General features: G+C 47.9%; 7 protein-coding genes across 7 annotated transcripts in view; 2 read left to right on the top strand and 5 right to left on the bottom strand.

Moving 5' to 3' along the window:
• Positions 1-105: 105 nt before the first annotated feature.
• On the bottom strand, positions 106-1,549 carry UREG_07659 (uncharacterized protein; the record flags this gene model as incomplete). The annotated part of the gene is made up of 4 exons (XM_002582840.1): positions 106-516; positions 597-832; positions 895-1,276; positions 1,337-1,549. 4 exons carry the CDS (start codon positions 1,547-1,549, stop codon positions 106-108), a joined length of 1,242 nt encoding a protein of 413 aa, XP_002582886.1.
• Positions 1,550-2,081: 532 nt separating this feature from the next.
• UREG_07658 (uncharacterized protein) lies at positions 2,082-4,642 on the bottom strand (the record flags this gene model as incomplete). The annotated part of the gene is made up of 11 exons (XM_002582839.1): positions 2,082-2,377; positions 2,427-2,556; positions 2,745-2,927; positions 2,988-3,090; positions 3,155-3,398; positions 3,448-3,487; positions 3,576-3,620; positions 3,682-4,241; positions 4,293-4,385; positions 4,437-4,541; positions 4,591-4,642. The coding sequence occupies 11 exons, from the start codon at positions 4,640-4,642 to the stop codon at positions 2,082-2,084; spliced, it is 1,851 nt and encodes a 616-aa protein (XP_002582885.1).
• A 548-nt stretch (positions 4,643-5,190) lies between these two features.
• On the top strand, positions 5,191-7,331 carry UREG_07657 (uncharacterized protein; the record flags this gene model as incomplete). Its single annotated transcript, XM_002582838.1, has 3 exons — positions 5,191-5,346; positions 5,399-6,005; positions 6,088-7,331. 3 exons carry the CDS (start codon positions 5,191-5,193, stop codon positions 7,329-7,331), a joined length of 2,007 nt encoding a protein of 668 aa, XP_002582884.1.
• Positions 7,332-8,287: 956 nt separating this feature from the next.
• UREG_07656 (activator 1 37 kDa subunit) lies at positions 8,288-9,631 on the bottom strand (the record flags this gene model as incomplete). Its single annotated transcript, XM_002582837.1, has 4 exons — positions 8,288-8,452; positions 8,512-9,324; positions 9,374-9,458; positions 9,507-9,631. 4 exons carry the CDS (start codon positions 9,629-9,631, stop codon positions 8,288-8,290), a joined length of 1,188 nt encoding a protein of 395 aa, XP_002582883.1.
• A 189-nt stretch (positions 9,632-9,820) lies between these two features.
• Positions 9,821-11,167, bottom strand: UREG_07655 (uncharacterized protein; the record flags this gene model as incomplete). Its single annotated transcript, XM_002582836.1, has 3 exons — positions 9,821-10,440; positions 10,506-10,756; positions 10,863-11,167. 3 exons carry the CDS (start codon positions 11,165-11,167, stop codon positions 9,821-9,823), a joined length of 1,176 nt encoding a protein of 391 aa, XP_002582882.1.
• Positions 11,168-11,689: 522 nt separating this feature from the next.
• UREG_07654 (uncharacterized protein) lies at positions 11,690-12,010 on the top strand (the record flags this gene model as incomplete). The annotated part of the gene is made up of 1 exon (XM_002582835.1): positions 11,690-12,010. The coding sequence occupies one exon, from the start codon at positions 11,690-11,692 to the stop codon at positions 12,008-12,010; it is 321 nt and encodes a 106-aa protein (XP_002582881.1).
• A 630-nt stretch (positions 12,011-12,640) lies between these two features.
• Positions 12,641-12,936, bottom strand: part of UREG_07653 (inorganic pyrophosphatase) — a gene marked incomplete at both ends in the record, with an annotated part of 1,708 nt that continues 1,412 nt past the window's right edge. The window contains 2 exons of the mRNA XM_002582834.1: positions 12,641-12,782; positions 12,852-12,912. Coding sequence (XP_002582880.1) covers positions 12,641-12,782; positions 12,852-12,912 — 203 coding nt within the window. The remainder of the gene's footprint in view (positions 12,783-12,851; positions 12,913-12,936) is intronic.

The following is a 12,936-nucleotide window of genomic DNA, read 5'->3' as shown; positions in this document are numbered from 1 at the left end:
AATGGATAGGCTCAATCGGAACCGCGACGGCGGCACCATGCGGGATGGTATCAGAGCTCGAAAGCGATATTCCGCTTCGATCCACGACCTATGCGCGATTCCACGTCAGATATGCCGTGCATGAGCTCCCGGAGCCCGCCTGTAACAAAGGGGAAAGGGAGGGACTGGGGGAGCTGATATTACTGTTCGAGGCAAAGCAATGCTGCCTAGAGGCGAAAGCCGCATCGACTCTCGAATCGCGGATTCCACAAGTTTCAACTTCTTCACCGCATCAACCGTCCATATTCCCCCGGACTCTTCAAACGCTGCTTCGCTTTCCTTGCGCAACGCCTCGACGAATCCACGCGTGGGATCAGCCGTGAAGAGATCTACAATGAAGCTCTGCACTGAAAACGAGGTCGAAGGGATCGAGACATCGTTAAGAAGCAGTAGGCGGAAACAGATGCTTTTGGGGTCCAGGCGTGCGAGATTACCAGTGTCATAGCACTCATCGATGATCCATTGAATCGCGTCTTTCTACGAGCTTGAGCGTTAGCTTCTTGATTCCAACTCCTCAGCAGTGCAAGGCATCGATCCTCGAGGAAGGGAGGATTTACAGGCGGCGTCCAGTCATAGGTAGGGTCGGTCTTCAACTTTGCTGTCTTCTCCAGTCTTTCCTTCACCACGGGCATGCACTTCTTCAAGGTCCTTTTGAAGAAGACATTGCACGTCAACCAGATTAAACCCCCCGTGATGGGCTGCAGCAGGCTGTGGGAGGCATTGATGGCCATCGCCCCAGCCATGATAACCAAGGAGTGATCTTGACATCCTTTCAAGAATTCCGGGTCGCGGCCTAGCAAGAGTGAGTATTGTGGCTCCGGCTCCTTTCTCGGGCCAGCAGAAGCGTCCACGTACAGAGAGGCATGCCGCAAAGCGCACTATTCACAGCCCCTGTGACAATCTGCCAGCAGGTATCCCATATCTTGATCTCTTTCCACTCCGTCTCGGCGCCCCAGCACCGCTCAAAGCCGAGCTGGATCTCGCTGCCGATAACTGGAGTAAGATGCTTCAAGTTTCGCGTGACCTGCTGGCGGATGACATCGAAGACAAAGCTGTCCTCGGCTGGTTTCTTGTCCCATGTTACCCATCTTGTCTGGTTCGTTTCTTGCTGCGTAGCGCGCACATCCAGGGCGCTTTCAGGAAGAGTGTAGATTCTCTTGACCTCGCGCGGCGGAATTAGCATAATTGGACCGCGATCGATGCTAGGAACAACGAAAGCAGAACCGGCGCTACCATACTAACAAAAACAGCTAAGTTTAGTTGCTCGCGACGAGGCTGCAATCGAGAAAGGGTTTACCTTAGTATAGCCTTCGAATACCAGCTGCTTGATGTTGTAGGACGACCGCAGTGTTGCTCGCAGCCACGCAGCCCACTGCTTCCGGAGCCCAACTACGGGCTGCGACCACAGGGTGGATTGTGCAGGGCGAAAGAGTGCTCTACCGAGAGAGATGCAAATGAAAACAATGGATAGCGGTGCTAGCAGCTGCACCAACGTGGAGAGCAAGGCCATGTTTACAGTACGCTTGTTGGGAGGCCATATCAATGTATAACCAAGACTCAACCTTTTTATATTGAGAGGATTTGATCCTTTTAAAAGAACCAGCTAGAAACCAAGGATACTGGCTTTGAGATGATGCTTGTCGGGCTGCTACTCCCGTCCTATATGCAACAACCGGGTCTGTGCTGTCAAGTTGCACCATGGGCCGGTTGGAATCGAAATCCCATTGCTGACGATCGTGGCTCGAGTGCGGATAATCACGCAGTTTTTGGCGAATGCTCTCATACCTTGCTGGTCTGTTCGTTGGAAATGCTGCCGACTTCGACTCCTAGAACAGCCCCTAAACGGAGCCCTAAATGTCTTGCTCGGACCCCCTAGCCAGCCTAGAATGAATCGACACTTGCCAGTTATCAGGAGTCAAGAGCTTGAGATGTGGCTATATTTCGACTTCATCTTTATCTAAAAGCCCAAGGCAAGGTTCAAGCACTTTTATCCACGCTAAACGTTGAAGCAATCAAAACCTCAAGATGCATCAAATAACTAGTTACCAGCCCATCAGCAAACCATCGTCGTCGTCATATTCATCGCTTTCAGCCTCGTCTAATGCGCCGTCCCCCGCGTCGCTCTCTGCAGGTGGCTCCGATTCTTGGATGGCTTCATATTCGAACTTCGTGCACTCGGTCGGTTTCCCTCCGTTGATTCGGTGTGCGAATTCCACCTGGCCCGTCTGCGTTCTGATGCGGTGGCCGATCTTCACCTTGATACCCTGCAGTTTCCTGCTTCCGGTTCTCTTCAGGAGGCTCGAGAAATCCAAGCTCAAGCTCCCAAGTAACTGAACGTCTGTGCGAACTCCTTAGTTTGTCCTTGTACGATGGGGACTTTGACTTACCGCTTGTGATATAGTTGGGAGGATTCGCGTCTTTGCACTTGTAAAGTTGCAGCTGTCCCTTCAGTGGCCCTCTGCTATCGAGCGCGAGATATCCTTCTAGCCACTTATATGTTTGTCTGACCTTTTCTCCCTGTTGGTTGCATTCATTAGCCGCTTGGACTTTGCTCAGACGCAGAATCACAATACCCGTTTTATATGCCATTTCAGCTGGCCTCTGACCCGCTTTCCGTTTATCGGGCAGTTAAAGGCATCCTCTTCCCTGTCTTGATTGGGATTGAACGGTCTATGAAATGAAATTCCATAGCTCCAGCGGCATACATGGCTGCTTATCTTTGGCTTTTGGCTAATACGTGAGAGAGCTGCTCCGGTGGCGATTGCTGACCATGAATTTGGCGGCACAAGCACCTGGGTTTCTTCCCGCTCTGAGTGCGCCTTGCAAAATTCTTGAAATTGTTCCCGGACATATGCATTATCAGAGAGCCCACCGCAGAGGATAATGGCCTGGTTTCATACTTGGATTCAGTCCCTGCCCACCATTCTACTTTATCAAGACCTCCTTACCGTTAGGGGATTCCCGTTCTCTTCTTTACATTTTCTGATTTGCTCGAGGGCCAATTTAAACGAGTTCTCTAGCACCGGGCGAAACATGTTGCAGATTTCTTCCCTAATATAGAGATTTAGATCCCATTCTTTTCTCTCCAAAAGATCCACGGCAGAGGGATACATACCTTGTGAGCGAGATTTGGCCCAACTCAGCGTCATAGCCTTTGCCGCTCTCCCTATCCAGGGCTAGGCAAACGGTGTATTCTCGTTGCTCACCGTCAAATGCCCTCTTAATGTTTTCGAACTCTTTCATGAATTGGCTTCCTTGGCTAATGTCCTTAGCAGATTTTCCCGAAAAGACTGAGCCATACTTTGATTCCATCAATCGATGGAATTCCCGGTCGATACTGGTTCCGCCGCACATGGCCCCTATGTGTTCTTTTAGTATGTGATGGACTGTCCTCGCTCGGCAACTTACCAGCGCCTTGACAAGCCTCGCGTACTCTGAAAGGACGTATCTTTTCAATTTGATACGTAATCAGGTCCTGAACGGCTCATCTGTTATTGAAACCTCCCGGAAAGCACTGCTTCAGATGCGTTTCTTACCACGGTCCCTCCGCCCATGTCGACAACAAGGATATTTTTCTTCGCCTATTAGTCGACTGTTAGCAGAGTCTTGGAGCTGTACACGTTAAATATTTCTTGCCTGTACCTCAAACAGTGTTTGGACCACGGGCTTCTGGCGATAGTGCTCAAACGTCAGCAGCGCGGCCGCTGTTGGCTCTTCGATTGTGAAGATTCCGTCCAGAGGTTTCGTCGCAAAACCGGCCTCCCTTGCTGCTCTCTTCAATTTTTCTATATATACTTCTCCCCAGTCCGCTGGTGTTGAGAAAACAAATTCAAGTGGAGTTACGTCCAATGCTTTTCCAAATTCCTTGCCCAAGTTGGTCATAATATGTTTGCAAAGGCCGGTCAAGAAGTCTTTGCACAAAGTTTGCGGCGTTTTTCCGGGAGGGCATTTCATCAAGGACATGCCCACCGCCTGCTGTAGCAATGGGTCGTCTTCCGTGCTTGCGCATTCCTTCGAGGCCATCCCCAGCTTAAACCAGGACCACGACTGCATGCCTGGCTTTACCTGGCCTCCCCACAATGGCTTTCCATTTTGGTATGCAATAGTTGTTGCGATTTTTGGCTTATGGTCTTCAGACCCTGGCCACTCCCTGATTATTTGAACTCCTTTTATGTCGTCTAGTGCGTCCACAAGGCTGACACCTTTATACTTGTTAGCAGGCCTTTCAACGACATATATGAACAGGAATTTACCGGAATATGTGGTGCCAAAATCAACGCCAACAATACGACGGTTTCTGATTTGTGGTTCCTTCGGCTTGGGATTCGCAGACCGTGCAGTTTTCCCTGTCGTGTGAAATTAGCCCCATGGCCTGGCCTCTAGCCTTCCATACATACGCTTTTTTTTGCGAGCGCTCTCTTTAGGCTTCTTTTTCCGCTTTCCAGAGACAGAGGTTGATGTCTCAACCCACCCTTCCTCTGACTCTCCATCCGAATTTTCGACTGGAAGGTTAGCGTGCTTCTCAACAGTAATGAACTGGTGCGTATTCACATTTATCTTCAGCTCCCGGTTCAATTTGACCCAACTCGAAAATGTGAACCATCTTTGATAATCGGTCTTCGCGATCCTTCCGGGGAAAATTAGGATGGTTGTAAGTGCAATGAATGCTAACTTTGGCTTTTTTATGAAAGCCCAGTTGCTATTGTTCAAATCCTCATTCGAAAGTGAAGGAAAGGGGTTCTCGTTCTTGTGGCTAGAAGGTCCAACTTTCCTATCTCCCAGTCGATACCTTGAAAACGGTTCCCTTTCGTGAACTCGGATCAGTCGGTCTATGGTTGATTCAAAGATATATTTCAAATCGAATCAAGGGTGAATCAGAAAACACAAAGACTTTTGCACTTTTGTTAAGATAATAAAGGCTCACTCTGCCTATATCCTCATTATATTGAGATTATATTGCAGTATCGGCCATCAAGCTCTCCCTTATATCTAGGATCTTCAAGTGAGAGGATGCTTCATGAAACTCACTTTTAGTAGCTCTGACTTTGAGAATAGTCACTTTCGCTATTTCTAAGGTTCTTGCACGGTTCAACCTTTACTCTATTTTGAATGAACCGGCGTCAGAGACTTGATTCAGTGGTCATTATAAACATGCCTCCCGCCACCAGACAATCGATAAGGGAGATGGAAGAAACGCATATACTTGAGGATGAGCTGGCTTATGAAGTTGAGCAAAATAATCAAGGAACCAAAAGGAAACGGGCTGAAAACGGCGGTACCGGTGCAGAGGCACCTAAATATAAAGATGTAAGGGCTACCCGGTGCTCATCTGACAATCCTTTCTGATATTGTACTCTAGGACGATGATGCTTCCAATTTTAGCGACGCAACCGGCAGCGCAACTAAAGCTCCGGCAGCAAAGAGAAAAAGAGGCGGGAAAAGTGGTGCCTCCAGTCAAGCTGCAAATAAGCCCAAACCGAAGAAGTCTATCAATCAATTGGTACAAGAGGGTAGAAACGCTCGTAAAGCATTAAAAGCCTCCGAAAAACGCGTGTTGGAATTAGAAGAGCAAGTGAACAAGTTGCATCAGTCGATTCTAGATATTCAAAAACGTTATAGGCACCTCAGGACGGACGACCAGGTCATTCGAGACTCCCTTTTCAAGATTATTCAAGAGTGCCAAAGCTGGGCTAAGGAGCACAGCCTTGTTACGGCCGTTAACAGTGATGTTTCACCTGCTCTCGCAAGACTGATGGGAGGATCCAATGCAGAGATGCCATGTCGAGATATTGAAAATGCAGTGGCTGTTTTTCAACTTCTACGCCGGGGACCGTACATGCTGCTGCAAACGGTTCTCTCTCACTTCATTTGCAATAACATCATTGTCCAGCCTTTCCATTTTCTGGAAGGCCACTCAGCCAATGTACAGAAAATGGCTGACATTTTCAATAGCCTACTCCCAAAAAGTACGTGGATTGCTATTTCGTTACACACTCTCTCCTATTTATCAGGTCGTTTTTTCTTTGCCCGTTCACTCACAATAGGCAGAATACAAAGGCAGAATGAACGAATGGGTTGGGCAGACAGTGAGCTTGTTTCGTGCAGATGAAATAGACGGTGGTTATTGTTATCCAAAAGATTCATGGACCCGACTCCAGAGCTTGAGGCAAAAATGCTACTCAGAAATGGTTACATCTTTTCTAAAGGGCGCACAATGCATTATGAAACCTACAAGCAATGCGTCACAAGAGAATACTCGCTATCTTAGGCTCTACAGCATTATACGGCAAACAAGCGACGTCGCCTTGATGCTTTGGGAACAGCGTCTTCCCGTCAGGTGCCTTTCTTCCATCTCGCCTCAGTTGAGCGAATTCGAAAACGGCTCGGACTTGATGAAGGCGCACCATGCAATGCTACTTAGTGCAGAAAACACAACTCTGAATGGGAATAATATCGCATGCGTTATTACTCCGGCTATTGTGTCACTTCGGGACATCAGGACACCGCACGAGTATAGGATATGGTCTCAAGCGATAGTGTGGGCGGAGGGATGGCAAGAGTCTCAGGCTATTAAAACCAAAACAGCCAAGGAACCTAGCATTGTGAATACGGATATAAATGTTGCTAAACCTTGCAACAGCGAGCAATCGGGCCAAGGCAAGCCACTGCAAGAAGAATACCAAAACCAGGAAGGAAGTGCAAAGGTTTTCTGCGGCCCGGATCCTTCAGCTCAGGTGGTTGAAGGCCCTGGATTACAAACAGACGTTGTGGGCGCTGGAGATCCAAGGATTGCAGCATCTACGGAGGATATGGATCAAAAGATTCTGGGGGGCATAGAAAAGGAAGACCTCCCAGACAAAGTGCATCAATCACAAGAGAAGACTGATCTTGTCAAAGGTTGCCATGACATAACCGCGATCACTTCTCCTACCACTGCAGATTCTGAACCTAGCCAAAATTGTCCATCCCGACCTCATGCCTCTGATAGCAACGGAAGCGAATTTCCGGGGCCTGCTCCACAAGCAGCAACGCTGACAATGCCAAACGATTTGCACCCAAATGTGTCTCCGCCCCAACTGAATACGGACATGCTCAGATCCAGAGAGAGTCAAGGGACCATGGGACAAATCGTCCACCGAGATGATACCACCAGAAACGACTTGACAGGTTTAATCAAAAGCGAGCCACATGAACCGACGGGGCACACGGACACTCCCAATGCCGTAGCTGAGCCAAATCGTTCGGAAGGGGGAGTGCCCCTACTTGATGACTGGTCTAGATATCAAAATTGATCTCTAGTGAAGGTAATGCTAATTAATAGCTACTGAAACAGGGATGTCGATACAGATAGGATATAAAGGAAAGTCGAGAGCGTTTAACGTTGGGAGTGCCCTACTCCGCACATATATGGAGAAACGAGAGAAAAGGGGTAAAGCAAACATGGCCCTAGTTCTCTTGAATACCTGGATAGATTTTAGTTTATATTTCTTTTTCTAATGGTGGTTTATTATGATTTATATTGGCTCCAATTAGTCTGAAGTTCCATGGCTTGCTCATCCTAATTTAGGCATGGGATATCCCTTTCTAAGGGCCCATAACCCAGCCTACCTCTAAGGAGCTATTTCCCGCTGTTGTAGGGGAGTTTAAGGAGTATCAGCGAAATAGAACTGACCTACGGAGTAGTCAGTCATCATTCCTGCTGCCAGCACTTACAGCCTCTATTATTCAAGTTGGGAGATGGACTGGGCGAGGATAGTATCTTCTTGTTCATATTAAGAATCAGTTTGTGGGCAAACTACCCTTATCGACTTGACTAGATACAGGCTTGTGTCATTTTTGTGTAAAAATTTAGACATGTAGCTTGAGCATCCATATAAACATTGGGATCACGGAGATTTTGTGAATTACTCAACTAATATAGCCATATCATTGATGACTGGGTCGAAATCTTCTTTCATGACAACTCCCCACCTTTTTAGAGGAGGGGGTTCCATATATGATAGAAGCCTCATCGGGGATGGTGAATTTTAAACAGAAATCTTCTGTGCTCTGGTGGACAGCCCCCCACTGTCCAATCAATGTTGGAGAAGGGCAGTCTTATATTTGTCACTCAGCCATACCATTCCAGCATTACCATGCACGATGAACGGAGGCTGAGATGTCGTGGTCCTGGTTCAGATCGAGAATTGTAAGGCATCGGTTAAGGCGAAGTATCAGCGTAATCGGCCGGTTCATAGAAATTTGGGCCTCATGATCGGCTCATTATTCCGGAAATGCTCAGTGCTAAATCCAATATCGAGAGTTGCTCGTCCGCACCATCAATAAGTCGTTTATCAAACTCAGAAAATATCATAACAATGTCGTTCTTTTGAATGTCGGGAATTGACTCGTTAAACACAGTTGCTTGATACATCTGCGCAATATGTTTAGCTGAAGGAGAAAACTGATTGTTGGAGACAAGGAGCTTCTTACTTGTGACAGTATTTGGCCGGCGCTCCAACCGTCGGCCACAATATCCGTAACGACCTTCGCAACTCCTTCGTATACAGAGCCTCCCTTTTTGGGCTGCATAGCGTCGATCAGCCGATTCACCACATTATCCGGAACAACACCCGCAATCTCCTCCACATTCTGTACAGTAATAACTCCCGAGCTATCGGCGTCGGGCATCTCCTCGTCGCCGCCCTCATCCTTCCCACTTTTCCCTGCCAGCCCGGACCCAACTAGCCTCGCCGCGCTCTGCATATATGTGACCGCCCTTCTCAAATCCCCTTCACTGCATCGAATCAGCGCATCGATAACGCCATCGTCAACTCTCAACTTCTCCGCCTTGACAATCTCTTCCAGACGACCGCCAGCCGCTGATCCATCCAGAGTTTTGAAGCGGAATTTGCTGCAACGACTCGCCAATGGATCGATTATTCTCGTAACATAATTACACACGAGGCAAAACCGGGTGATCTTTGAGAATCTTTCCATCGTCCGGCGCAAAGCTGCTTGAGCGTCTTGCGTCATGCTGTCCGCCTCATCCAAAATGATAATCTTAAACGGCGGACACGGATATTGTTTTCTATACTCCGAATCTTGCGGGGGCGGGTGTGAAAGCTGGGTGCGCGCGAAGTTTTTGACTTTATCGCGCACGATATTAATGCCTCGTTCATCGGAAGCGTTCAGTTCGAGGATTCGTGAGCGGTACAGCTTGGGGCCGAAGAGAGATTTCGAAAGGGCGAGAATCGTGGAGGTCTTGCCGGTACCAGGAGGGCCGTAGAAAAGCATATGTGGAAGCTAGATGGATGAGCATTTCGGACAGAAAAGCTGGTTAAAAGTCTCGTACATTCGAAGCTTGTAAAGTCCGTTGCAGGACGGTTACGGTATGATCTTGAGCAGCTACATCATCGAGTGTTTTTGGCCGGCTAAAGCTAGGTTAGCACCAACTGCGACTCTATACTTGAAGGTCCAAAGCATACTATTTCTCCACCCAAGGCTGGAGTCTTGACTTATCTTCCTCGCCTGTAGTGGATTTTGATTTTGACGCTGCCGCATTAGTAGCAGCAGCAGCTCGGGCCTTGTTGCTGAAAAAATTAGCCGCCATGATTGATTGTGGGATTAAAGGTTGGAGGAATCGGAGTGAGCTTTGCGATGCTGATGTTGAAGACGAGCGCAGTCGCGAAACCCGACGCGTCTGTCACGTGCCATGATTGCGAACTTCAATTAATCAGATGCACACTTTTGGGGACCAAGAGAGTGGTTATATCGTGTCATTATTTCATGCTGACAAGGTCTATAATTCATCCTTCTTCCCTCCTTCGTCAATGTTCTCCTCCCACATCCGTTTTTTCGGATTTCGTGGCATTTCCGCCTGTCGTTGCCTCTCTTCTGGGGAGCTGCCATCGATGTTCGTGCCCTCTTCTCGATAACGATTCTCTTCCTTTTCCCTTTCTTCCACCATCTCCGCTATTTGCCCCGATATGTTGCTGGGTTCCACCGCAGTCGTCCGTGTTGCAGCTGGATGCTCCACTGAGTAACCACCTCCCGCTATAGAACTTGGTGAAAAGGCCACCGTCGGAGTCGAGACCGTGTTTATTCCAGTCGAGTAATCTACGCTAATGGCACTTTTCTGCGTGCCACCAGATAAGCCTGCCATTCCTAAAACTGCAAACATGGATCTGTAGACCATCTTCACCGGCAGCCAGAGTAACCACCATAGTGGGCCGTAAAATATACGCCGGAATAGTAGCCAAATTATAGTTCCCACCAGGATATAAAATGCAGTTTCCAAATACCACGTATCTGACTTTTGTGAGCGGAGGAGGGAGCTCACAAGTGAGCGCGAAGAAGCAAGAAGGGTATCAAGGTTACTATATGATTCCGATAAGGAATTTAACGCCGCCGTGGATTGTTCTAGGCCAAAGTTGCATTAGTTATCTGCCATTGCCTCATAGAACTCCGGGCTTGGGTGCGGTTACCTAGTGTTTGTTGCGCAAATTGGCTCCGAGACAGCTCTGACTGCATTAGTTGATGGGTTCGTCTCAAAGCAGCAGTCACATCATTTGACGCGTTCACAATCAAATCATCTTGCGTGAGCTTTGGCGAAGCCTTGGTCCGCGGTATTCCGTCCTCGCCATTCCTCGAAAACAGCAGTTGACGTTCTTTCTGCTTGGCTACTTCCGCGTTGCGTTTTGCTTGGATTTGAGCTTTTCGAAATTGTGTTCGGATGCTATATATGAGTTTAAACGTCAGCGATCAATCATCCGAGGAAGTACGTTTCTTACAGGTCCCGGAAACATAGCAACATGGATACCAAGCAATCCGGAGCGCCTCACGTCTTCATATCAGCTTCCAACTTCCTGGACATGATCAATATTCTCTCCCTCTCTGCTTCCTTGTCCTCATTCTCCCTTTTTCTGCTGCCGCCTGCCTCCAGTTCATCAACCTCGACTCTTAGTAGTTCCATTTCATCTTCCATTTCCTTGAGCCGGAGATGGATCTCCGCACCAAGTTCGATACGCGCATCATCGCCTTGTCCCGGAGTATCAGACCACTTTTCTAGGCGTTGTATCAAAGGTAGGGTTTGTTTGTAGGTGGTGGAGAGAGCTGTGAGATGCTGTTGAAGCGCCGGTGAAGACATGGTGCAGGTGTTTGGCTAGGTTATTAGTGGATTATCGGTTTGGAATTGGATCCAAATTCATTATCCGCATATTAACGATACTGAACCATGAGGCGGACAGAATAACACATATTATCCCGTTCATTGAATTGGATGTCTTGCAACCTTGAGATGGCAGCGATGTTGATAAGCTGGCACCAAGCATGTTTGACAAGAATGCAAACATCGATTTTATTTGGCTGCAAATCATTTGCACATTGCAGCTTCAGTACGGAGTATAATCTGACATCTCTTGCGCTTTACTATCTGACGATTTAACGAAATCCAATTGTTTCTACCTCAATCGCATAGCCAGTTACGTTTCCGACCTTCGTTTTACAGCAGAATCTTAGCCGCACCACCCGAAAACATTCAAAGTACAGACCATCAACGGTCGTCGGTAGACATAGCGTACGGCCCAACCACTCTTTTGCACCGCAAACTCGCTCACCGTCATCTCCCCAGCTCCTCTCCGCTACGCGATCCTGATATTAGTTCTCCGCAATGTCTCTCCCCCTCTCCACGATCTCCTCTTTCCGCGCCTCCTTCTCCCCTTTCTCCCCACTCTCCAAACCCTGCCGACTGGTCCTCTCCCTCCTCCAAACACCAACGACCGCATCGCCCTCGAGCTCTTCACACATCAAAATATCCGTGACGAAGCTCCCTCGACACTCGCCGAAGCTGCCGGAAATGACCATCGGATTCCGCAATGGCAAGGAGCTCAGATTCGAAGTGGGAAAGAATCAAATGTCGGTACATGATGTGTTGGAAGAACTAGGGCGCGTTGGGAGAGTTATTGAGAGAGAGGAGAGTTTGAAGGGTTGAGCACGTTTTTGGATGCTGGTTGGTGTTTTAGAGCAAATATGTTGCGTGGAATATGGATGGACATACTACGCGGGCATCTGTACAATATGATGAGATAGAGGGTCTGTGAATGACAAAACTATAATTGGTGAATTTGACGGAGTTCCCAATGCCAGAATTATTTTTTACTTGGATATCTCTTCAATTCTTGTTCCTATCAAAATCGAATCGGGCGGCTTGAAACGATTCACCATGCAACATTCGGCCTAGCATGCGGCATTTGTAGGGCTGACTGGATTGGTTGTCTTGGTGACAGAGGTGAAGTAATGGCAGAAAGAGGAAATGGAGAATAAAATGGTTCAGAATGCCTTTATTGCTTTGCCTTGCGGGGACCAAACTATGGGATTCATAATATAATGAAAATGAATCTAATAGAATATTCCATAAGACAGAACACCGCCATTTGAGCAAAAAAGCTTCTTTGAACTTTTTTTTGGTGGGAACCATCGAGGTTCTGCTCTATGAGACGTTCTGTTCCATGTAACTTGTGATCTCAAAAAGCCCATCTCGCCATGAAGAGGAGAACAAAAACATCTTTCGGCTCAGGCTAATAAACACCACCCGCGATGCAGATATGCTAATTGAACTGATTTAAACAGCAGCACCTGAAATGAAGAACCATTTGTCAACGCTGCCATCAATTGGAGCGGGGCGGAGGTCCTGGCCAGCGGGGATGGATTCGATCTTGCTTTGATCAGCGCGGTCGGCGGAGCCCTCGACACTGACATTAGCCCTAAAGAGGAGAATTAGTCATGTATAAGATAAACGTTGTCTATTTCGCATGAATGAAGTGAGGACATACAAGGACATATCACCACGCTGGGACTTTCCGGCCATAAGTCTCTCCCAGGCGTCGGAGCATTCTTGGACAATTCCATTGCGTACCT

This window comes from Uncinocarpus reesii, genomic scaffold, assembly GCF_000003515.1.
Source record: "Uncinocarpus reesii 1704 scaffold_5 genomic scaffold, whole genome shotgun sequence".
NCBI classification, from domain to species: Eukaryota; Fungi; Ascomycota; class Eurotiomycetes; order Onygenales; family Onygenaceae; genus Uncinocarpus; species Uncinocarpus reesii.
The sequence above is the reverse complement of the archived record's forward strand: the minus strand, read 5'-3'. Positions and strand labels throughout refer to the sequence as shown.